Genomic DNA, 25,510 nt, shown 5'->3' with positions numbered 1-25,510 from the left:
ATATAAGAGGTCAGCTTCGCCTCTTCTATTTTTTGGTTTTCCTGTTTTCTTAACCTTCCAGTGGATTCTCACGAGAAGCCGTTGATGTTCAGCTGGATTACAGATCGTTTACTGCGCTTCACACACCTGTCTGCAGACCTGTGCTGAACGGTGGAACTGTCATGTGATGCGAGTTAGATGTGAAATATTCCGACTTTATAAAGTTCCATCAGCCCAGCTAACAAAAATGAGTTTGAAGAATGCTTTGCTAACTTTCCATCGAGTTCCTGTTCTTCTCTGATCGTCCAAACCGTCCCGTTTATTAAACATTTTTTAAAAATGTGGTTATGCAAACATTAAGGGAACATTCTTGTGCAAATCCTAATGCTTTGATAATTCAACGGTATCAGAAGTCCACAGTGAAGCTGAAGTAACCAGTCATGTGACCCCGGCCATGTTTGTTTTGGATGTAACGTAACACTGGGAACACACTCTCAGCTGCGACTCCTCCTCTGTACTTGAAGCTGCATGACTTTATTAGTTTTGGTTTGTTTGCTTGTTTTGGACTAATAATGATTTGTTCTGTTTTCCTGCATCCCGCTTCCTCCACACACACACCCGCTCACCTGCTTTATCCTGCACTGTTGCATGTAGCCCTGGAGGGTAAGACCTGTGTGTGTGTGTGTGTGTGTGTGTGTGTGTGTGTGTCTGTGTGTGTGTCTGTCTGTGTGTGTGTGTGTGTGTGTGTGTGTGTGTGTGTGTGTGTGTGTCTGTGTGTGTGTGTGTGTGTGTGTGTGTGTGTGTGTGTGTCTGTGTGTGAGTGTGTGTGTGTGTGTGTGTGTGTGTGTGTGTGTGTGTGTGTGTCTCTGTGTGTGTGTGTGTGTGTGTGTGTGTGTGTCTGTCTGTCTGTGTGTGTGTGTGTGTGTGTGTGTGTGTGTCTCTCTCTGTGTGTGTGTGTGTGTGTGTGTGTGTGTGTGTGTGTGTGTGTGTGTCTGTGTGTGTGAGTGTATGTGTGTCATGTATCTGTGAGTGTGTGTGTGTCTGTGTGTGTGTCTGTGTGTGTGTGTGTCTGTGTGTGTGTCTGTGTCTGTGTGTGTGTCTGTGTGTGTGTGTGTGTGTGTGTGTGTGTGTGTGTGTGTGTCTGTGTGTGTGTGTGTGTGTGTGTGTGTTTGTGTGTGTGTGTGTCTGTCTGTGTGTGTGTGTGTGTGTGTGTGTCTCTCTCTGTGTGTGTGTGTCTCTGTGTGTGTGTGTGTGTCTGTGTGTGTGAGTGTGAGTGTATGTGTGTCATGTATCTGTGAGTGTGTGTTTGTCTGTGTGTCTTATAGTTTGTATTTTAGCTTAAAGAGGTTGTGTATTAACGAGCTGTTCTCTGATCAGTATTGTTCAGTATTGAGTTTTTTTAATGCTCATGTAGAGCTCGATACTTTCAGTATTAAATCTAAAAATCCAAATCTGATGTGTGTAGAGAGAAAATTAAACCCACATCTAGTAATAATAAGCATTGGAGAAATCTTGTGACAGTCAAGGATTCACTGGTGTAGAAGTGTTTGACCTGATGATGTGGAGCTGCCGCCCCCTGCTGTTTAAACCCAGAACTGCACCACAGACGCTGATGCTCGTGTGTGTGTGTGTGTTCAGATCCAGCCTCAGGAGATCAGTCCTCCTCCCACAGCTAACCTGGACCGCTCTAATGATAAGGTGTACGAGAACGTGACGGGTCTGGTGAAGGCCGTCATCGAGATGTCCAGCCGGATCCAGCCGGCCCCCCCGGAGGAGTACGTGCCCATGGTGAAGGTCAGGAAACTGGGAATGCAGGGATAATCTCACTGTCTGGAGTGTGTGTGTGTGTGTGTGTGTGATGAGCTCCTCTGGTGTTTCCTCAGGATGTTGGACTGGCGCTCAGGACGTTACTCGCGACGGTGGACGAGACGATCCCGGTGTTACCGGCCAGCACACACAGAGAGGTGAGAGCAACACACTGATCACACTGCAACACACTTGATCACACTGCAACACACTGATCTACACACTGATCTACACACTGATCACAATGATCTACACACTGATCACACTACTACACACTGATCTACACACTGATCACACTACAACACACTGATCTACACACTGATCACACTACTACACACTGATCTACACACTGATCACACTACAACACACTGATCTACACACTGATCACACTACTACACACTGATCTACACACTGATCACACTACAACACACTGATCTACACACTGATCACAATGATCTACACACTGATCTACACACTGATCACAATGATCTACACACTGATCACACTACTACACACTGATCTACACACTGATCACACTACAACACACTGATCTACACACTGATCACACTACTACACACTGATCTACACACTGATCACACTACAACACACTGATCTACACACTGATCACACTGATCTACACACTGATCTACACACTGATCACAATGATCTACACACTGATCACACTACTACACACTGATCTACACACTGATCTACACACTGATCTACAGGACTTCTCTTGAGTGAACAGGTTTTATTTTAAACATGCTGGTTGAGCATATTTTTTCTATTAATATTTTTATTAATATTTTATTTTATTAATATTTTAATCAAATACTTATTATAGAATAGTTGTTTAATAATACTAATTATTATTATTATTATTATTATTATTATACTTATTAAATATTAAGACAAATAAGAAATATTTAGTTTAGTTTATTTAGTTTAGTTTATATCACCCAACACCTAAACTTAACAACTACCTTATTAACTATTAATAAGCAGTAATTAGGAGTTTATTGAGGCAAAAGTCAGAGTTAATAGTGAGAATTGGACCCTAATCTAAAGTGTGACCAAAAATATAATAGTTTAATTTTACTATTACACTTTACAATAAGGTTAATAAGTTAACATTAGTCAATGTACTAACTAACATGAACTAACCATGAGAAATACATTTGTTACTGTATTTGTTAATCTTTGTTAATGTAAGTTAATAACAATACAGCTGTTCATTGTTTGTTCATGTTAGTGCATAAGGGTTAATGCCCGACGAGGTGTCCACTGTCAGGTATTAATGGACGACGGCGAGCGCGGAGGACGGTTGCCTCCGCTGAAGTCCATTAATACCTCGAAGGGCATTAACCCGCTTATACAATGGTCACTTGCCAAATAACACATTTTTAAAACATTAGTTTATATTTTAATTAGTTTTACAATTGAAATCTAAAGTTTTTACAAACAATAACTTGGTTTCCCTGGTTACGCCTGACGGTTTATTTAGCAACCGGAGATATTTATAGTCCGCTCAGCTCGTAGAACCCTTCAGTTTACTGCCTGTTGCTATGGTTACTCACAGCTGACGTAGCCAGCGCATTTATTTATTAATGTCGAACGGTAAGCAGTCAGTTTCACCAGAACTCCTTTACTAGGTGTCCTCTATCACTTTTTAATGGACACCCTGCAGCCAATCAGAATCGAGTAATCACCCAGACCATGGTAATGTTAACAAGATGTTAATAAAGTAGTAAATGTCAAATAAATGTAGTAAATGTTAAAATTAACATCAACAAAGATGAATAAATGCTGCATACGTGCAGATCATTATTAGTTCATGCTAACTAATGTAGTTAACTAATGTTAACTAATGAACCTTATTGTAAAGCGTTACCAAATTTACAGTACAACTGTAAAATGACTAATATTTGGTCTTAATTTGTTAATAGCTTTTGTCTCGGCAGAAACCACAGAGAGCCATTAAAGCGTGTATTCCTGCACTGAACACTCACTCACTCCAGCCAAAACATTCTGTCACTTTCCTATTATCACTGTAAAGCTGCTTTGAAACAACCTATATTGGTAAAAGCGCTGTATAAATGAAGGTGACTTGACTCTGTGTGTGTGTGTGTGTGTTGGCTCAGATCGAGATGGCCCAGAAGCTGCTGAACTCTGACCTGGCTGAGCTCATCAGTAAGATGCGTCTGGCGCAGCAGTACGTGTTGACCAGTCTACAACAGGACTACAAGAAGCAGATGCTAACCGCGGCTCACGCACTAGCCGTCGACGCCAAGAACCTGCTGGACGTCATCGACCAGGCGAGGCTGAAGATGCTGGCGCTCAACCAGCCGCTCTAGTTCCTCCACATGACTGGATCATCAGAGGAACGCGCCGCAAAGAACTGCTTTTAACGTTACAGAACAGACGCTACACAAACACTTTTAATAGAGATTTCCACCAGGAGAGGATATCGCAGAACATATTTTTGTTTTATAACCGTTAGAAGCGTCATGTTCGTTTTATTTTGTATCCAGAAATGAAGTTGGTCTTTCTCAAAACCTGCAACTGGAACCCGCTGGACTCTGAGCCGAGGTCGCGCTCGAGGGCTCTCCAATAATCCAAAGGCTTATCCACACATTATCCAGTATTGCCGAGGTCAGACGTCCTCTGAGGAGCTCAGGGGTTCGACGGACGACACTCACCGCGACTCTAAAGCCAAACCACAGTCATATTTTTGTAAAGGAATCACAGATGTTGTATGAAACTGCTCGACAAAGAGGGAAAATCATCGCCCTGGCGTGAGCATAATATTTTACGTCAGGGACAGAAGCGAATATATTAGCCACATATCAGTCACATTGGTAAATTGTTATAATCAAAGCTGCCTTCTGATTTCATTTCAAGAACTTTTATTCTGTAAAATCATGCTATTTTTTACCACACACTCGGGTTGAAACACGACCCCTTTGAGTTTGGACTTTTGTGTACAGAACAATCGTGAAATCCATGTTGTCATTGATATAAATTATTCTCAGGAAGAAGCAACTGTACAGATCTTTTAACTAATAAAATGTTATCATTATCTTTAGCTGTATGTATCTTGGGTCTCATCTTGGCTTGACTCTTATTCCTTTTGATTTAACTTTTCTTGGGGTTGTGATTTAAGGTTGAACTGGTAATGACTGGGTTTTAAAGTGATTATTGTAGTTCATAATTGTTGAAATTTTAGTCATGTTTGGAAAGAAAAACGATTGTCCGAAACCAAAACTCCTGAATATGCTTTGGATAAAAGCATCTGATACATTAGATCACGTGTCAAACTCAAGGCCTGCGGGTCAAATCCGGCCCCTTGCAGATTTAGATCCGGCCCGTATATCAGTTTGGGTTCACAATAAATTTTGGCCCGCCTAGTTGTGCGCCAAACCAAAAACACAGGAAAGTGTTTTTTAAACTGTAATTATCTGACATTCAAAGCAGAATTTGGCAGATTTGCCAACTCTGGGAATCAGAAATCCCCCCTGAAGCAGAGAGAGAGTTTTCATATTCAGGCTGTGGAACAGGTTGTCGTTAAAAAAATAAAATAAAAAATCTTTGTTTTGCTTGATAAATTCTATGATGGCTAAGGAACTCTTTTGATGACTTGTAGGGCTTCATGTCAACAAAAATGCGACAAAGAGCATACGAAAATGTCGGGAAAAGCAACAAATTTACAAAAAGGTGACAAATGTCTAAGAAAGCCACAAAAAATCAGAACAAAAATGAGGAAAAAAGCTGCCAAAATGTTAAAAAAGTGACATGCAGTAACAAAAGCACGTCAATAAACTCATGCATGTCTGGCCCTTGGTGTGATGCTCTTTTTCCAGTGTGGCCCTTAGTGAAAATGATGACACCCCTGCATTAGATGCAAAGGAAATATTAGGAAATACTGGTTTATAAAAGAATTTTAAAATATATTTAACAAGAAAAATACCAATTTGCATCGTGTACGAAAAAACGAAGCATTATATCATAGGGACATATTTAACACTATAATAATACGTCTTGATTTCTGACCAGTCTTTAAAAAAAAGAACAAGTGGGACAGTAATGTTTAGAGTAACTTTTTTGCACTGGGCTTGAAGCCTTTAAACTATAACTTTACATTTGGTTGGAATAACAAATTCTGAATGTTCTTAAGCTGTATTAGTTATTTTAGGAGGCATTACTCGCATTTCCAAGCCCCCAAACTTGCACAAAATTGCTGAAAGCGCTGCACAATGAAATGGATGTAAAAACTTTTAGATTTCTGGTTAATGTACGTGTTTGTTCCCTATAAAGTACTTTCATTTCAAAAGAAAAGTTGAAAAGTTTCCTCCATGTAAAGACACAGAACAGCAACACTTTACAATAAGACTCCATTAGTTGATGCATGAACATTAACAATGAACAGTGTATTTGTTACAGTATTTACTAATCTTTGTTAGCATTTATAAAAACACATCTGTTCATTGTTCATGTCAGCACAATTAAATAAAGATACCATGTTAATAATGCACTACTAAATGTTGAAATTAACACCAAGATTAATGCTTCAGAAGTACATTTCATCATTAGTTCATGTTAATGTAGTTTAATGAAGCCTTATTGTAGCATTACCCGATAAATGCCGTAACTATATATTAAAAACGCTTATAATAGCGTTTCTCATTTGACGGTTTTAAGAACTATCAGAAATAAAGTGAATCTAAATAACTTAAATTCTTTAGGACTAGTGAACACTAACTAGACCTAAACCCCAAACCAACACTGACACAAACAGCATTTACAGTTTCAAGTTTTTTTTATTAAAAACTGCTTTAGTCGAAGAGACCGAAGCCCATGTCGTCATCAGACTCCTCAGACTCGTCTTTCTTCTCCTCTTTCTTCTCTTCCACCTTGGCTGTAATGCAAACAGAAGACGGGTTTAGAGTGCGAAACAATCAGATGCAGGGGTGGGTGTGTGTGTTGTGTGTGTGTGTTACCTGGAGCGTCTCCTCCTGCAGGAGCGGCAGCAACAGCGGCGGCAGGAGCGGCTCCTCCACCGGCTCCAACATTGCAGATCAGACTCCCGATGTCAACGCTGGCCAGAGCCTGAACACAGGACATCACGTCACACTCACACAGGTGCACTACTTACAGGCATAGCTCACCCAAACATTAGCCCATGATTTACTCACCCTGAAGCCATCCTAGGTGTACGAGACATTCTTTCAGACGAATACAGTCGGAGTTATACGGCCGTACACAAGTCGACTTACGCCACAAGAGTAACCCTTTACGATGTATGATGTAGGAGTAGTGTGAGCTTTTGATGCCTCTCGCGGTTCAAACACACAGAGCTGGGCAACCGCGTTCCTCATTACGCTGTGCGTCAAGTTCAAGGGTTACTCTTTTGGCTCAAGTCGACTTGTGTACAGCCGTCTGCTGGAAGCTTGTTATTTTAGCTGATAAAGTGTTAAATATGGATTTGAACGCATTGCTTCACTTTAGAAGGCCTTTATTAACCCCCAGAGCCGTGTGGAGCACTTTTATCACGGATGGATAGGGTTTGATGGGACTTCAAAAAATATACCCATTGACTCCCATTATAAGGCTTGGAAGAGCCAGGACATTTTTAATACAACTCTGTCTGAAAGAATAACGTAATATACACTTAGGATGGCTTCAGAGTGAGTAAATCATGGGCTAATTTCCATTTCTGGGTGAACTATCCCTTTAAAAATCAACACTTAGGAAATGACATCACACTTACAGTCCAACAGGTGCACTACTAAACATCAACACTGAGAATCAAGATGCACTACTTCTATAATAATGCTGAGGTCCTCTGTAGTGCTGACTTGATTTGACTTCATAACTGTAGGAACACTGTTTCCCAAACATCCACATTTAACCATTTCCATCATCCTCAAAGGATCTTATAGATTCAGTGGCTGGGAAATGAACTCACCTTAGCGAAGAGACCAGGCCAGAAGGGCTCGATGTTCACACCGGCGGCCTTGATCAGGGCATTGAGCTTGTCCTCCTGAAACACACACGAGAACACATCAGGTCATGGTTTCATCTGGATAGTACAATAGTACACTGGTGGTATCACATGCTAATAACATGGCACTGTCAACAAGAAAAACACATGGTAGTACCAGGGTACAGTATGATGTAATACAACGGTGTTCTTCCTAGAGTAAGGTGTAAATATCGTAATATAAATTTTGTACTCAAAGTATTTGGTCAACAGATGGTCATCATGCCACTTACTAGTAGTGTTGTGATTAGCATGGTAGAGGAATATCAAGTGGTAATACTCAGTACTGAATTAACAGTCACAATCATACATTATAAGATTAAAGCACTTAAGTTGTCCTTAATAATACTAACTGTTCAATATAAAAAAAAAAGTGATATATTTTAAAACAGAAAACGCGCGCGTCTCTTTACTACTTTCCCACAAGTCGTTCAAACTGTTTTCACACACCATTTAGGTTCTTATAACACACCGAACATACGCAGTAACAAACTAACCTATATACAAATGTAAATCTCTTAAAATCACTCATTTATGAGCGTCATGTGTACACAGATAGTGTCAGAGTCCCGGATGTTCATGTCGCGCCGTCAGCGCGCGCTCAAACCCCTCACACTCACCGTGACGGTCACTTCATCATCATGGAGGATGAGAGCGGAGTAAATACAGGCCAGCTCGGATACAGATGCCATTGTTCTTTCAGAGGGTTAAGGTTTCAGACGTGGATGCCTAAATTTGACGGTGCTAGTCGCCGGATTCAAAGGCCTTAGCTTCGAGCGAAGAACCGAGCACCTCAAACACACCGATGTCAGTGAACGGAAAGGGCCGAAAGGGGGCGGGGCGATGCTTTATATAGCATTATGCGTCACTTCAGTAGGCGGGACTAACGCAGTGAAGAGAGGATGTGATTGGTCCGTTTGTTCTGTCAGTTATTTTTGACATCCGCGTGTTCATAAGAGCGTTGTATTTATTAGATATAAAATTGAAATGTAACTGGGGATTTTTTATTTTTTTATTTACATGGTAAATAAAATCATAAATGTACATGGTATTTACATTGTACTTCAAAGTATAACATCTAGAAACATGGTAATACCATAGTACTTTTTTGTTCGATTTTTTTAATGTATTTGTTTATATTTATTAACACACAGTTGGTTCAGTGATGGTAATAATAGGTCAGTTACTGCTGCACTGTCTCATGGACAAGTAACATAAAAAACTACATGCAAGAATAAAGGCAGTGGAAGGCATGGTTTGTTTAATAAAGTCTCTGTAATTAAGCAGTTGAATCACAGAAACACTTTTATTGGAATGGAACGCAGACAAACATACATCATTCTCTCCCAACACGCAAACAACAGTCATGTTACTAAAATTAATTCATATTAGGAAAAAAAACAGATAATTAATCTGAAACTCTGGTCTTTTGGCACCCTTGTGATATGGTCTTAATTACAAAACACTTTTTGAGACTGAATTAAAGGTCCCATCAAAATACATTCTGTAAATTTACACCAAGCTTTTCATAGTTTTACTTCTTAAAGGGATACTCCACTTTTTTTGGAAATAGGTTCATTTTACAATCCATTCAGCCGAACTCCGGGTGCATAGCTTAGCATAGATCATTGAATCGGACAGGACCATTAGCATCTCTCTCAAAAAAATGACCAAAGATTTTCGATATTTTTCCTACTTAAAACTTGACTCTTCAGTAGTTACATCGTGTACTAAGACCGACGGAAAATGAAAAGTTGCGATTTTAGGAACTATACTCTCATTCCTGCGTAATAATCAAGAAACTTTGCTGCCGTACCATGGGTATAGAAGGCGTAATGATATGACGCAGCGCCTGAAAATAGGTCTAATAGGTTAGACAAACTTAGTCCCGGTCACGTTGGAAGTTACTGAGCTGGGGACTATTTTCAGGCGCTGCGTCATATCATTACGCCTGCTGGACTCATGGTACGGCAGCAAAGTTTCTTGATTATTACGCAGGAATGAGAGTATAGTAGAAAATCGCAACTTTTCATTTTCCGTCGGTCTTAGTACACGATGTAACTACAGAAGAGTCAAGTTTTAAATAGGAAAAATATCGAAACTCTTTGGTCATTTTTTTGAGAGAGATGCTAATGGTCCTGTCCGATTCAATGATCTATGCTAAGCTATGCTAAAAGTGGTACCGCCAGACCCAGAGTTCGGCTGAATGGATTCGAAAACGGTAAAACTCAACTGTGTAACTCTGGGGGAGTTGTAAAATGAGCCTATTTCCAAAAAAAGTGGAGTATCCCTTTAACCTATAACTCAATATATAGCAACCGTTTGAACTGTGAAAGACGCTCCGACAGAGAGTAGCTGCTCAAAATCCTCTGTTTACTGGAGCAAAACTGAGCTTGAATAGACAAATGCAGTGTTGTCCTTCGTTCTTGAATCCGATGTCTGATCTCATGATAATGCTGAGCTGTCCTGGTGTGCCGATGTCAATCTTTATGGGGTTTTCCTTTGGGCTCTTCATCGTAAGACACGCCGTACTCGTTCACTCTGGTCTTGTCCACTGGATAGAGCCTGAAAAACATCAACATCTCCTGCATCATCCGTACGAGAGGAAAGTCAGTTCAACATCAACGTCAGACTAGAAGGACCCTCACCATCTCTGGTACAGGTACACGAGGAACACCACGTCATCTCTGAAACACGCCAGCCGATGTGACGTGGGCATGGTGATGACGAACGCAAACACGTCATCGATGAACGTGTTAAAAGCCTGGTGAGGAACACAAGTGGCAGATTATAAGAAAACTCAATTAACTGAAAAGAAAACTAAAAACCTCCAGACAGACAATGATCTTTAGTTTTTAGTCAATAATTAATTTATTAATTTTAAAAACTAATATAATATAATCTTTTAATTTTTTATTAAATTGATAGACTTTATTTTAAACTGTATATAATTTGAGGACAATTTAATACATACACACACATATATATATATTATAAATTATATAAGGAGTAAATATTTTATATACTATAACATAATTAATATATAATATATTATTATTATGAATATAATGAATATATATTTATACATTTATGTAATTTATATTTCTTTATATAAGAGACACTATTTTTTATATATTATACAAAATATTTTTTACAATTTATTTATAATTATTATATACCAAATGAGGTATATATATATCATATATAATAATATAGGTATATATATAATAATAATGATAATATGTATATTGTTATACAATATACTTACATTTAAATTTCACAAAATAACAGAAAAACAATGTAAGTAATGTGTACTCAGTATCATGACTGTTCATGAATTATGATGAATAAAATGTATTGCATTTTGTTTATTTTATTTTTTTATTTTTTTTATATTTAAAAATAATGTAAAATCATATAAAATATGGAAAATTATTGCATAGAAAACAACAGGTATATTTAGTTTTCATACTGGCAGTTTATATATATATATATATATATATATATATATATATATATATATATATATATATATATATATATATATATATATATATATATATATATATATATATATATATATATATATATATTGGGGTTTAAAACTTTGATAAAAAAGATTGTCTCTTATATATCATGCGTTATTAATAGAAACAGCATGAGAGAGTTTCACTGTGAACGATCGTCTCTCACCTTGTACATAAAGGCTTTCCAGGGCAGATGAGCGACGGATTTCATCTGTGAAAACAAACGCATTGATTACAAACCCAAACATCATTTCATGACTCTGAATGGACGAGGTCATTTCGACTCGACAAACCTTGTAATTTACAAAGAGTTGAGGCAGCATGAAGAGGAACCCGAAGGCGTACACTCCTGAACGACAACAACACACCATTACATTTCCATCTCTAATGTTTCTAAATCACTCACTCAGTCAGACAGAGCAGCAAAATCACACTTACCGTTGACTAAACTGTTAATAATCCAGGAGTACCAGCTGTGCAAACACATCAAATATTAATCATTTGTGCACCTCAAATAACTTTTTCAGCAAGTTTTAGCAAATGTGACTCTTCACCTTTTGTACTTGACGAAGACGAGAGCGTAGCCCGCCCCGCCGAGGCACAGAGGATACAGCAGATAGGACAGGTACTTCATCGCCTGCTCACACAAACAATATTCATAAGTGCGATATTAAGATAATTAACATAATCATAAGACTGTTCTGGATGAAGCTTGTGCTCACCAGTGTGTCATATTCCCCTGTTCGTTTCTCAGATTCGTCCTGTTTCCCAAACTGAAGGACAGACCGGGAACAACTCACAGTTAGAGAATCATCACTGTAGTGACAAGACGATTCAGAGCAATAAAGAAGAGAAACCATAAAGGTTTACCAGGAACGTGGGAGTCAAGCCCCTCCATATGACGTGGATTTTAAAAGCCTTTTTCACTTTCCATATCTGAAATACATATACAAACACAAGAGCTGTAGGTGTAATTTCATTATGTCCAGTAGATCGAAAGAACAGAAAGCACAGAGACACGAGTGAGACGTGACTGTACCTCTATCAGAGAGCCGATCCCAGCGGGAATCAGGACCAGGAGACTCGTCTGCTCATCCAGCAGATACAGGAAGATCACGATAGTGCTGAAACACCTCCACAGCACTGACACACACACACACACACACACACACACACACCTCACGTCAGCACAGACTCACACTAAAACACATACAACAGTCTCTGATACATGCAAACAAATTCACTGAGAGATAACGGCCATGCTGTGATAACCGATGCAAACCATGACTGATTATTGTACAAGTTTATGAATAAAACTAAAATGGAACAGTTTTCAATTATCAAAAACAAATGAAACTCTATATACCTTGAGGATAATTTAATAAATATTAATATTACATAGATTTATATTAATATAATATTTATCTTAATTATTATATTATTATTCATATTTTAAATATGTATTTTTTATTTAATTTATTTATATATTTATATATATATATATATATATATATATATATATATATAATTATTTTTGACATTTGAGTAAAAATAAAATGTAACAATTATTTTTTAAACTATAAAACATTAATACATTATAAAAAAGAAAAAAAAAGAAATGTAAATTATTAAAAAATTAAAAGCCATATCTAAAAACTGTATATACTTTGAGGGCAATCTAATACACATTATCATATTAATAAAAAATATACATAATGTGTATATATATTATGTATCTTTTTTTATTAAAATTATTTTATATATATAAAAATATAATAATTTATACAATTTATTTTTAGTTATTATGTATAATATACATCAGGACAATTTTACCACTTAAATGTACATTTTACAAGATAACAGAAAAATAAACAGCCTTTCACTTCCTCAACAACGCTTTGCATGCACTCGTGTGAAAGGAGGGTTATTGTTCACAAACCGGCTCTGCTCGACATCCCGACCATGCTCTTCTTGTGCTTCCAGAAACTGATGTCATTTTTGAACGCCAGGAAGTCAAACAACAGCTGGACAGAAACACAGTAATGTTTGAATGTGGTGAAATACACCAGACTCAGCAGTGTGAACACGATTCAGACAATATGATCAGTCCAAAACACATGAACTCACATGGAAAGCGGCCACAAAGAAGGTGAGCGCGAGGAAATACAGGTTCGTGTCCACAAATATTCCCTTGATTTCATCCGCATCCTTTTCAGTGAAGCCTAAAATACAAAGCAAAAATATCCCTGGGACTTTTATTTTCAATAATAATGTGATTTTAAATAATTAAAGTGTTTATCAGTCAGATAAATAAATTATATGAAGTGATGGACATATAATTTATCTAAATTAATAATATTATTATTAATACATTTGATTCATTACATTTGATATTGCTGTTTCAGATCTTTTATAAAGTAATAAACCACTTAAGGCCACGCAATTAATCAGGTTTTTTTTTTTTGCATATTACATTTTTTAATAAATATAGTATAAAATAATTTTCCTCAGAAATTTAGCAAGTTTCTGTACATCTTGTTTAATAATACTTATATGCATATTTATGTACATATATAAGCATTTTAATAACAACCCTATTAAACATTTTTTTTGCATGTATAAGTATGTGTGTATATACATATTTACATAACAACCCTATTAAAAATAGCTTTAAAAAAATCATTGTGGCCCTTAATTTCACATCAAACCATTTAGCCTTGATAAATTCACTTTTGCACACCGCCTTGCATGGCTTATAGCTTTAATTACCCATGAGTCTGCAGACTCTTACCAAACTGCTGCAGGGAATAGACGGCGTCCTGCATGTGTATCCAGAAGCGCAGTTTCCCCAGAGCGATGGAGTCGTACGAGATGGTCAGAGGCAGTTCAGTGGAGCTGCTGTTGATCTCCTGCATTACACACATTCACACATTCACACGTTCACCACAGGATCTCAGAGAAAACAGCTGGGATGGAGAGAATTAAAGGAGCCGTACCATCAAATCCTTCACTCTGTTGCTGAGCTCGTCCACGAACAGCAGCGGCAGGTAGATCATCTTCTTGCCGTTCTGATACCTGAGGAATTAGAGATGAAAACCATGACCACAATCTTACATCACAGGATAGGATGAGATCACAAAAACTGTATCATCACACATCTCTATTTGTAAAGTTACATTATATCCAACTTTATTTGCATACACACTACTCATGTAAAGTGATGTATATACTTTAGCACATTTAAGTTCCCTGATTTTTTTATATCGTTGCAAAATGTAAATATATTATCATCCAGATCTTTACATAAAGTTGGATATACTACAAGCATGTCAAAGTTTATCCACACACATACAGTATACTTGCATTGAGTGATGTATACAATATAGCAAATCTCAAAGACTTGATTGATTGTATCGCGTCGCAAAATGTAACTATATCGTCCAGCTCTTATATGCTAAATTTGACTATACAAGGCATAAAGATATGAATATATGTGACCCCTTGGACTACAAAACCAGTCACATGGGTCAATTTTTTTAAATTGAGATTTATACATGATCTGAAAGCTGAATAAATAAGCTTTCCACTGATGTATGGTTTGTTAGGATAGGGCAATATTTGGCTGAGATACAACTATTTTGAACATCTAAATATTGAGAAAATCTCCTTTAAAGTTGTTCATTTATGTTGGCGATTGTGCCGCATTCACTCACAAAAATAAATGTTTTATATATTTACGCTAGGAAATGTACAAAATATCTTCATGGAACATGATCTTTACTTAATATCCTCATGATTTTTGGCATAAAAGAAAAATGGATAATTTTGACCCTTACAATGTATTGTTGGCTATTGCCACAAATATACCCGTGCGACTCGAGACTGGTGACGTGATCCAGGGTCACATATTATAAACATTAACATCATGACTTTCTGTAAAGCTGCTTTGGAACTACGTGTTTTGTGAAAAGCTCTATAATAATACCTTTTATTTATAGGCACCTTTCAAGGCACTCAAGGACACCGTACAACATAAAAGTACATCAATAAAATATAAAGCTACGCAAAAAGACAGACATACAGATCACACATAAAATCAACAAATCAAAACACTAAAAGCTATTCTAAACAGATACGTTTTAATCTGAGCTTTAAAAAGGGAAATTGCCTTGACTTGACAATAATCACGTATATGCTTTTTAGCTGTGGTAAAATCACCGTAACGCATGGCGACTCTCTCGCGGCTTGTTGTTTTATCCTGAAAGAGCCGCTGGATGTGTGTGTAATATGGAGGAACTCACACTCTCATGTAGCGGTGCACGTCTCCAGGAAGAGCCTCTCGGTCGAACTGGAAGTTTTCGGACACCACGTTCAGCGTCAGACGGGAACGCCAGTGAGAAACGGGCCGGTCCAGATCAGAGTCGCCGCTCTGCTTATGCTGATCCGGTTTCTGGATAACAATCAGATTTATTTATATATATACTGTATATATAAAATGCAAACATATTTGTTCAGGTGCAGGAAGTGGCCCAGCAAGCAATTGTGCGTTTAAAAGACGTCTAACAACCTCCAAACACAGCCCAGGCGTCTACAGCAGGGCAACATTTGGGCTGTCAGTGAAAGTTTAATAGACGTCTGAATCATAGCCCAAGAATAGACTAGTTATCAACTAGATAACAAAGAAATAAAAAGAAACGACTAGTCTATTCTTGAGCTATGCTTTAGACGTCTATTAAACTTTCACTGCCAGCCCAAATTTTGCCTTGTTTTATAAACCGGATAGTTCCTGTCCTTGATTCTGATTGGTTGAGCCGCGTTCGAAGCCGTTGTAAATTACTCAACAAACACACACCTGTGATCGCATCACATTAGTATTTACTAAGATACTTTAATAAGATATATAGAGCTGGTAAGTCCCGCCCCTTCCATAAAACCCCGCTGGACCTCTAGGTTGAAAAACCTTCAATGCAAGTGAATGGGAGAAAATAATTATTTTCTGGTCCCGTTTGAATTGTGCCATGAATGTGAACATATGTTGTCTGTGAATTTTTTATATAATCTTTCCTGTTACGAGTTTGACAGTATATGGTATGATTCTTCGGCTAGCAGTTGTGGAAAAGACTTAACGAGAAAGACTACATGTCGCCTATGTGACGTCACCCCATAAAGTTGACTTACCCGTGGTTTTCGCCAACCTCAACGATTTTGTCCTCTCCCTGAAAGAAGGCGGTGAAGTGGACCAAAGACACAGTCATGTTTAGCGGGATCCGTGAGCTAGTGTCCGTGTGCGAATGGTGGTGACGTTTCAAACGCGTCGAAAGCAGCGAAGAGTTGTAGTCCACAAAGTGCTCTCACACAAAGTCTAACCGTATCAAACTTCTACCCGCTAAATTGTAGCATTCTTTACATGAAAGATTATATAAAAAATTCACAGACAACATATGTTCACATTCATGGCACAATTCAAACGGGACCAGAAAAAAAATATTTTCTCCCATTCACTTGCATTGACGATTTTTCAACCTAGAGGTCCAGCGGGGTTAGCGAAGGGGGCGGGACTTACCAGCTCTATTAGATTAACTATATTAGATAATCCATTAGTCTTTGTTGCTGCATGTGTTGCTCTTTGGAGCTACATTGCTTGGCGGAGGAATAATTTGTTATAACGTTTTATTACATGGCTTGGTTGAATACCAATCATGTAGAATGTGGTGTGTTATTTCTTGATAACAGACCGCTGCTAAGTATAACACACAGTTGCCATGAAAAACAGAGCGTTGCTATGGACGCGGAACGGACTATTTTCTTTAGCGGAAGCAATACAATCGTTTTTAAATCAATAAACTCCTTTTTAAATCAATAATTTGTGTCAAATTATTTATTTATTTTGTAGGTAGCCATGTAATAAGCGGGATAATGTATGGCGAGGCGGTTGTTATAGCGAATAACAACCCCTTCAGGCTGATTCAAGCCTGTCGGGGTTGTTATTCGCTATAACAACCGCCTCGCAATACATTATCCCTTACATAGTTTTTGTTGCTGGTGTTTATTTTATGAATAAAATAAATATTTCTTTTATTTCTTTATTTCTTTATTTTTCAAGGATAACCCCTTGAGATGCACCATCTCATTTTCGAGGGGGTCCTTTACATTACAAAGAAACCAGCAACAAAATGGAAAATCATAATTAAAGTAAATACTACACAAGACTATAAAAAACATTTAAATACAGTAACATTCATACACACACACACACACACACACACACACACACTAACAATGCTCCCACAAACCTAATCCCCCCATTTTAGCCCATACCATAATCGGAGAAATCAATGAGCCATCTGCGAGCATGCAAATACAAAAACAAGGTATAAATATGCTTACACACTTCACTATACGCATACAGGTACATAAATGCAAACATGTACAATATAAACAAAAATAATAAATAAAATTAAAATTAAAAGAAAGAGAGATCAGAAACAGGAACACGGTGTTTGAAAATAAGTAAGAAGAGATGATTTGAAAACATGTAAAGTAGTTATAGATCTGAGCGAGCAGGGAAGATTGTTCCAGTCTGATGGAGCTTTAAATTTGAACGCACGACGACCTACTTCTTTGCAAATTCTGGGTACATAAAAGAAGAGCTGATCCGTATGCCTTAAATTGTACTGTGTATTAAAAGAAATTAGGTAACATTTCAAATATGGAGGGAAATGCAAGTGAATACACTTAAAAATAAGTAGTAACCAGTGAAATTGCCTTCTTGACTTGGGAGCCAGCCAGCACAAAGACTCATACATTCGGCAGTGGTGAGTTCTATAGGGACATCTAAGCACAAATCTACAAAGACTATTATAAAGTACAGAGATAGGACGAAGATTTGAATCAGTAGTATTCCCGTATATAATATCAGCATAATCAATTATTGGAAGTATCAATTGCGTAATTATTCTTTTTCGAACCTGTTGTGAAAAGCAATCAACAGAGCGATAAAGTGACTTCAATTGACCATATATTTTCTTGCAGATTGAATTAATATGAGGTTTGAAGGAAAGCTGAGTATCAAGCCAGAGACCAAGATATTTAAACTCTTCAACTTTTGTTAAAGCTGTTCCATCGAGAAAACTAATAGACCAGCTTTTAGATATAGGCAAGGAATTAGGTCGAGAGCAAAACAACATAGTGTAAGATTTGTTTTTGTTCAAAAGGAGTTTATTAGAAGAAAACCATTTTTGAACTAAGTTAAAATCAGATTGAAGAGAATATTGAATTTGTGAGACTTCAGCACTGGATGAATATATTACAGTGTCATCTGCATATAAGTGAATTAAACTATCTGGACAGATTTGCGGTAGATCATTAATAAAAATGGAAAATAAGAGAGGACCTAAGGATGAACCTTGTGGAACTCCTTTATCAATAATTTTGAAGCCAGACTGGCTGCCTTGAAAAGTAACGCATTGACTTCTGTGATGAAGAAAAGAATTAAAAAATAATAAAGAATCAAAAGAAAGACCAATAGCATGTAATTTGTCTAAGAGAAGATAATGATCAACCATATCAAATGCTTTGGTAAGATCAATAAATATAGCACCTGTCAGCATATTACTGTCTGATGCTGACAGTATGTCGTTTGTGAATTTTAAAAGAGCAGTGGTGGTTGAAAAATTTGAACGAAAACCAGATTGATGTGGAGATAATACATTTTGGTCATTAAGATATTTAGAAAGTTGATTAAAGATTAATTTTTCAAAGATTTTTGTTACACTATTGATAATTGAAATAGGTCTGTAATTATTAATATCTGTGATATCACCTCCTTTATGAAGAGGAATTACTCTGGCACAATTCCATGATCGAGGTGTTTCGCAGGTCGCCAATGATAAATTAAATATATCAGCCAATGGAAATGATATAACATGAGAGGCAAGTTTAAAGAACTTGATCTCAAGACCATCTGGACCAGCACTGCATCCGGGGTTTATGCCATCAATAACCTGCTGAACATCATCTGGAGTGATAATATTAAAGCAAAATGATCTATTAAACCTATTTTGAGTCAAAGAAACATCAGAGTGAGAAGGAAATGAAAAAGAACTGCCAACTGTAGAGAAGTGCTGGCTGAAAGCCTCTGCAATTAACAAAGGTTCACTAATAGTTTCATTATTTACTCTAATTAGGGAAATAGGGTTTTTTATGGGTTTGTTGGTTATAGAATTAATTCTCTTCCAGAATTGCTTTGGGTTCTTAAAGTCAGTTGATAAACAATCCTTATAATAATTTGCTTTAGCATTTCTAGTAATAGTTTTACATTTATTCCTTAGTTCTTTATAAGCATCCCAGTCAGCAGAATCATTTGATATACGATATTTTTTCCATGCCTTGTCTCTTTGTTTAAATAAGTGTATGAGATCTCCTTTGATCCAAGGTAAGTGTCGACCCTTAACCTTGATTGATCTCCAAGGAGCATGTTTATCTATTATCTCAACAAATTCAGTATAAAAGTAATTCCATGCATCTTCAACAGATGGAATTAACTGAAATCTCTCCCAATTTATATCTAGTATGTCTTGAGTAAAGTGTTCAGTATTAACGTTATTCCATTTCCTTACTCTAATTAATTTTGGAGGAAGATGAGGCAATTTGATTTTCCAAATACAATAAACAATAGAGTGGTCACTAAGAGAGTCCGGTAATACCCCAGATTTTAAGATTCTACCAGGATGAGAAACCAAAATCCAGTCAAGCAAAGAAGAGGAGCTAGGACCAACTCTAGTGGGTTCAGTTATGAGTTGAGTTAAATTTATGCTGTTAAAAAGATTGCGATCTTTATGAGAGGAATTAGCTAGCCAATTCGAATTAAAATCACCTAATATGATTTTTTCACTAGCACAATCTAAAGAATTAATAGTAGACAAGATACATTCAGTGGTTTCAGCAGGAGCATTAGGAGGTTTATATATATTTCCTATTATAAGTCGTTTGTTTTCATGGAAAATAATTTTAACAAAGAGGCCTTCAAAATGCAGGGGATTCTCACTTGGCAATACAAGTTCTGCAGTCAATTTTGAGGATACATATATTAAGAGGCCCCCACCTCTTGAGCCCCTATCTTTCCTGAATAAAACATAATTGTCAAGTCTGACTTCATCATCAGAGATCTCACTGTTTAACCAGGTTTCGGAAAGAGTAATGATATGTGGATTATTATAAGCGAGCCAAGCTCTTAATAAATCAATTTTAGGAGGCAAACTCCTAATATTCAAGTGAATAACAAATAAACCTTTAGTGAAGTTCATTACTCATAAATATTAATATACACATGATATGAAAGCAAAAAATGATCATAAAGCAACATTGCAGGTTATTGTATAGAGCAGTAGGGGGCAAGTGAAGAGAAAGGCAGTAGGAGAACAAACACACACACACACACACACACACACACACACACACACACACACAGAGTATGCACATAAACCTGTAAGTGCACCACTCAGTCTGCATAACCCAAATAAACGAGGTCACTTTCTGCAGGAATAATTATATAGTATAACCATAACTGTATAAAAATCATCAAATGACATAACGTCAAACAATAATAATAATAATGATAAAAATAAAATAGTAGAATATAAATGCTACTTTATTTAATTTATTTAATAAATCAAAATATCAATTGCATATATCAGACTTATAAATATATATCCTTTCCCATTTAGGAGACCAAGACTAGCCCATCTTTTAGTATTACGCCTTTTTACGCCATTTGATTCATATTATATGGCAAACAATAGTAAAACAACACCAACCCTTTCCACTTCCAGCATTGATTTGCAAATAAGAAACAAAAAAACAGCAGTCACTCAAATAGCACTTATGCCAATGATAACAATACAAATAATAAATAATAAGTTCAATGCCAGTCCGGCGAGGAAAGTACCCACTGGGAGAGAAAAAAAAAAAATAATAAAAAAATAATAATAATAATAACAATAATTCTCTCTTTTTTTTTTTTTTTTAACAATTCATCAGCAAGCTGAGTATTGTGCTGCTATTAGCTCTAGCCTTCATTTACTAACTTTAGGCTGTCATGTCAGAGTCAATGGAGGAGTTCATAAGAGAGAGTTCACCAGCAAGGGATTCCTCAGCTTCCTCAGGAGTACGAAAGAAATGTGTCTTACCAGCAAAGGCAACTCTCAGTGTGCAAGGATAGATCAGAGCATACTTAATGTCCCGATCACGAAGCTTTTTCTTAACCGCATCAAACCCTCGGCGTCTCTGGACCAGAGCAGTGGAGAAGTCCGGATAAATGAAAACACGAGCTCCTTTGAATTGTAGGGACTCTTTCTTCTCCCTGGCTAGTTTCATTACTTTTAGCTTATCCTGGAAATAGTGAAACTTTACCAGGATCGGCCTGGGACCCTTGGCTCTGGAGTTGTCCTGCATACCTGTACGATGACAGCGCTCAATCACCGGAGGAGAGGAGTAATTCGCTTCACCTAGAAGCTGTAGAATCAAGTGTCTCACGAAGCCAAGGATATCTCTGGCCTCTGCCCTCTCTGGAATGCCGATGAATCGTAGATTAGAGCGTCTGCTTCGGTTCTCCGCGTCCTCTGCCCATGATTTCAGCTCAGTGTTTTCCTTTTCAAGCACTTTTACCCGTTTGACCAGCTCTGTTATATCATCCTCATTTGAGCTGACTCTCTGCTCCAGCTCGATAACCTGCTCTCCAAACATTTGAAGCGATCCATCTATTTTGGCCAGGTTGGCTCCAAGTGAATCAATTTTGGCATCCAAGTGTGAAATCATCTCCAGCTTCATTTGCTGCATCATGTCCAAAATACTTTGGAGAGTAATTGTTTCATCACCCATTGAGAGGCCGGTTTCTTCCCACTCGCACAAAGAGAAGAATATGTTCCAATAACTTGTTGGTTTGAAGTTGGAGATTGGTTTAGTTTGCTTATCTTGATATAACTCTAATAGATCCTTGAAGAAAATCGTTTTGTAGTGGAAAAATTATGTCACAATGACCTCAGTTAAGCAAAAACATTGGGCCAGCAGACTGAGCTTGCAGCACACACTCACACCACAGCGGCCATTTTGTTTTTTTCCCTGAATATTTATTTTATGAATAAAATAAATATTAAAATGAATATTTGTATGGAGTAACCGTTTTATAAAAGCAATAAGCCCCTCGAAGCCGTGATTTACTGTTGATTTAGAACAGCTAAGGGGGTTTTATGCCTGGTTCAGATTACACGATTTTAGCCCGATTTTGGCACGATCCGTTTGACGTAGGGTGTCGTGAAGATTCGTAAACGACAACGGGCGTCGGGACGCAAGATTCGATCGTTTCATCTCGCATAGTGTGTCATAGTGGGCGACAACCGACGTCGCGTCTGCGATGCTTCACGACATCACGATAAAAAGACTAGCATGTTTATTTCTTTTTTTTCTTTTTTTGTGCGCGAGTGAGTGAGCGAGAGTGAGTGTATGTGTGTGCGCGAGTGAGTGAGTGAATGAGTGAGAGTGAGTGTGTGTGTGTGCGCGAGTGAGTGAGAGAGTGAGTGTGTGTGTGTGTGTGCGCGAGTGAGTGAGAGAGTGAGTGTGTGTGTGCGCGAGTGAGTGAGTGCGCGAGTGAATGAGTGAGAGTGAGTGTGTGTGTTTGCGCGAGTGAGTGAGAGAGTGAGTGTGTGTGTGTGTGTGCGCGCGAGTGAGTGAGAGTGAATGTGCGCACGTGTGTGTGTGTGTGGGCGAGTGAGTGTGCGTTTGTGTGAGTGAGTGAGCGAGAGTGTGTGTGTGTGAGTGAGTGAGTGAGTGAGTGAGTGAGTGAGTGAGTGAGTGAGTGAGTGCGTGTGTATATGTGCCAGTGAATGTGTGTGTGTGATGACTGGTCGGAAAGCAACATGTTTCTTGTCCACGACATGACAAGATTTTAGGAGTCAAAATCGCGTAATCTGACACAGTGACTATCGTAACAGACAAAAAAATTGTGTAATCTGAACCAGGCATAAGCTGTTCTATATCCACTGTAAATCACGGCTTCGAGGGGCTTATTGCTTTATTAGGCGTCTGGCCTGTGTTTGGACGGCTATTAGAAGTCTTTTAAACATAAATTGCTTGCTGGGATGTTTGCTGGGGGTGTCGGCTCACCTGCGGGTCGTCCTGTCCCGTGATCAGGCTGATCTCCGGAGGCTTCGGCATCATGTATGTGGTCAGCTGCGTGACTAGATGAACCTGATGCGGATCCTGCCATGGTGTGACTCCGGCCTGGTGCACAAACACCATAGCGTACAGCGTGCCGTTCTTGCGTGTCTTCTTCGGCAAAGACACGTTAACTAACCTTAAAGAGACAGAAGTATAACTGTGAGAAAGCACATCTGGTCAGCAATAGTTGTCTAGAAAGCACACGAATGAAGCCCTACAGGACAGGAGTGCAGAATTACAGTGATATGATGAGTTACTAGAGTTCCTGTACCTCTCAAACGGGGTGTTCACATCAAACTCTTCCTCTCTGTGGATCAGACTGTGTCCTCCATCAGCATTCGGTCTCAGTGCAGTGTAGACGCTGAGCTGATGACACACACACAAAATATCACTGTAATTGCATATCTTCCTATTGTTTCCTGAAATATATTTTGTACTGTATAATGTTGATTATATATGTCTGCTAATGCGGGGGTTTTCAAACTGGAGTCCAGGGACGTGTTTGTGATTTATTTTTATTTTCATATCAATAAAATAAAATAAAATAAATAAATAGGATTGAAATAAAATAAATAAATAAAAATCAGATTAAAAGAAATTGAAATTGGATTAGAATAAAAATGAATTAGAAATACATAAAAAAATGTAAATAGATAAATATAAATTATATTTAAATAAATGTTTAAACTATAAAAATGTATTAATAAAAAAATACAAAAAAAATCAGATTAAAAGAAATAGATACATAGAAATTGGATTAGAATAAAATAAATTAGATTAAAATACATAAATATATAAAAAAAGATAAATACAAATTATATTTAAATATTTAAATACATTTTAAAAATTTTTTTTTTTTTTTTATTAATTAATAAAAAATAAATAAATACAATTTAGATGAAAAGAAACAGACAAAAAAGAAAAATTGAAAGAAAAGATAAATATATTAAAATACAAATAACACACTTAACATCTACATAAATAAAAATATAAATATAATAATTACCAATAGAAACTAAATATTTTCCAATGAATATTGTAGACATTTATAATATTAGTTTTTCACAGCATAACCTGGGTCTTTATACAAGAAACTATATCAATTAGATTTCTGAATATTGGCCCTCATATGAAGATGATCAGGGGTCTGTGGCATCTAAAAGATTGAAAACACCTTTCTCACATTTAATATTACTTAAACTAATATTTTATTTATGTTATACATTTATTAACAGTGCACATCGTTTGATATATACATATGTCCACCCTTAAAGACCTGCATAGGCCTGGATTCACATGAATTGTTTATAAGATAAGTTGATACAGCAGCAGCACACGAGAGTCTCACCTGCAGTCGAGGTTTGCCGGCCAGGTAAGGGGAGATACAGTTGTCCGCTTTGGGTTTCTCGCAGGGTTTAGTGTAAACGATCCCAAACATGACCCAGCATGTGTGCAGCACATACAGGAGGAAAACCCCCACGATCAGGCTCGTGAACGAGGCTTTAGGAAACATCATCGGTGCATCAATGACAGCACACGGCTTCAGTGGACAGACCTGAGCAGATGCTGCTGATCCACATGCTGTTTGGACGGGAAATAATGATGAAGAACAGGATTAGATCAGCTGTCAATCAGCCCTGGTGCACTGCCACTAACACACGTCACTCTAAACACACACATTATAACATCTGCAGTCTGTTATTCTGATGTTTGATTCGGTTTTCACTCCAGCATCCTCAGAAATCCCGTGTAAAGTCATCGGTGATTCCTCATGACGAAACGCACGCGTTTAATTCCTTTAATTTATCCCTCGATTCAATTTTGACGTGATGTTTCAATGAGCGCTCATTTCCGGGATTCACTTCCTGTTGCGGGTTGCCAGATTCGTCCAACTCAACTATTTAAATCGCAAATAATTTTACTCTTTTGACTATGGTTTTGACCA

The 25,510-nt window shown here is 37.4% G+C and overlaps 3 protein-coding genes across 13 annotated transcripts in view; 1 reads left to right on the top strand and 2 right to left on the bottom strand.

Moving 5' to 3' along the window:
• The window catches only part of ptk2aa (protein tyrosine kinase 2aa), a 108,326-nt gene extending 103,462 nt beyond the window's left edge, over window positions 1-4,864 (top strand). For all 9 annotated transcript variants that reach the window (XM_084423858.1, XM_084423857.1, XM_084423856.1 and 6 more), the window contains 3 exons: window positions 1,618-1,773; window positions 1,863-1,943; window positions 3,927-4,864. In XM_084423858.1, coding sequence (XP_084279984.1) covers window positions 1,618-1,773; window positions 1,863-1,943; window positions 3,927-4,139 — 450 coding nt within the window. In that variant the 3' untranslated portion in view covers window positions 4,140-4,864. The remainder of the gene's footprint in view (window positions 1-1,617; window positions 1,774-1,862; window positions 1,944-3,926) is intronic.
• A 1,718-nt stretch (window positions 4,865-6,582) lies between these two features.
• On the bottom strand, window positions 6,583-8,667 carry rplp1 (ribosomal protein lateral stalk subunit P1). The gene is made up of 4 exons (XM_084423875.1): window positions 8,446-8,667; window positions 7,751-7,825; window positions 6,783-6,891; window positions 6,583-6,700 (listed from the first exon to the last, which is right to left on the bottom strand). The coding sequence occupies exons 1-4, from the start codon at window positions 8,515-8,517 to the stop codon at window positions 6,618-6,620; spliced, it is 339 nt and encodes a 112-aa protein (XP_084280001.1). The 5' UTR covers window positions 8,518-8,667; the 3' UTR covers window positions 6,583-6,617.
• A 402-nt stretch (window positions 8,668-9,069) lies between these two features.
• Window positions 9,070-25,441, bottom strand: clptm1l (CLPTM1 like). Of its 3 annotated transcripts, XR_014629212.1 has the most exons (19): window positions 25,244-25,441; window positions 24,914-25,146; window positions 23,837-23,931; window positions 23,512-23,701; window positions 15,654-15,802; window positions 14,349-14,427; window positions 14,144-14,261; window positions 13,480-13,574; window positions 13,292-13,376; window positions 12,392-12,495; window positions 12,223-12,288; window positions 12,075-12,125; window positions 11,907-11,989; window positions 11,791-11,825; window positions 11,646-11,701; window positions 11,519-11,563; window positions 10,474-10,589; window positions 10,130-10,390; window positions 9,070-9,377 (listed from the first exon to the last, which is right to left on the bottom strand). XR_014629212.1 is itself a non-coding variant. In XM_084423870.1 (17 exons), the coding sequence occupies exons 1-17, from the start codon at window positions 25,079-25,081 to the stop codon at window positions 10,306-10,308; spliced, it is 1,620 nt and encodes a 539-aa protein (XP_084279996.1). In that variant the 5' UTR covers window positions 25,082-25,426; the 3' UTR covers window positions 9,941-10,305. The 3 variants fall into 3 exon arrangements, 1 of the variants encoding a protein (XP_084279996.1); XR_014629213.1 differs by having other exon boundaries at window positions 24,914-25,426; XM_084423870.1 differs by lacking the exon at window positions 9,070-9,377 and having other exon boundaries at window positions 9,941-10,390; window positions 24,914-25,426.
• Window positions 25,442-25,510: the final 69 nt, after the last annotated feature.

Source organism: Rutilus rutilus (assembly GCF_951802725.1).
Source record: "Rutilus rutilus genome assembly, chromosome: 11".
Classification (NCBI taxonomy): Eukaryota; Metazoa; Chordata; class Actinopteri; order Cypriniformes; family Leuciscidae; genus Rutilus; species Rutilus rutilus.
The sequence above is the reverse complement of the archived record's forward strand: the minus strand, read 5'-3'. Positions and strand labels throughout refer to the sequence as shown.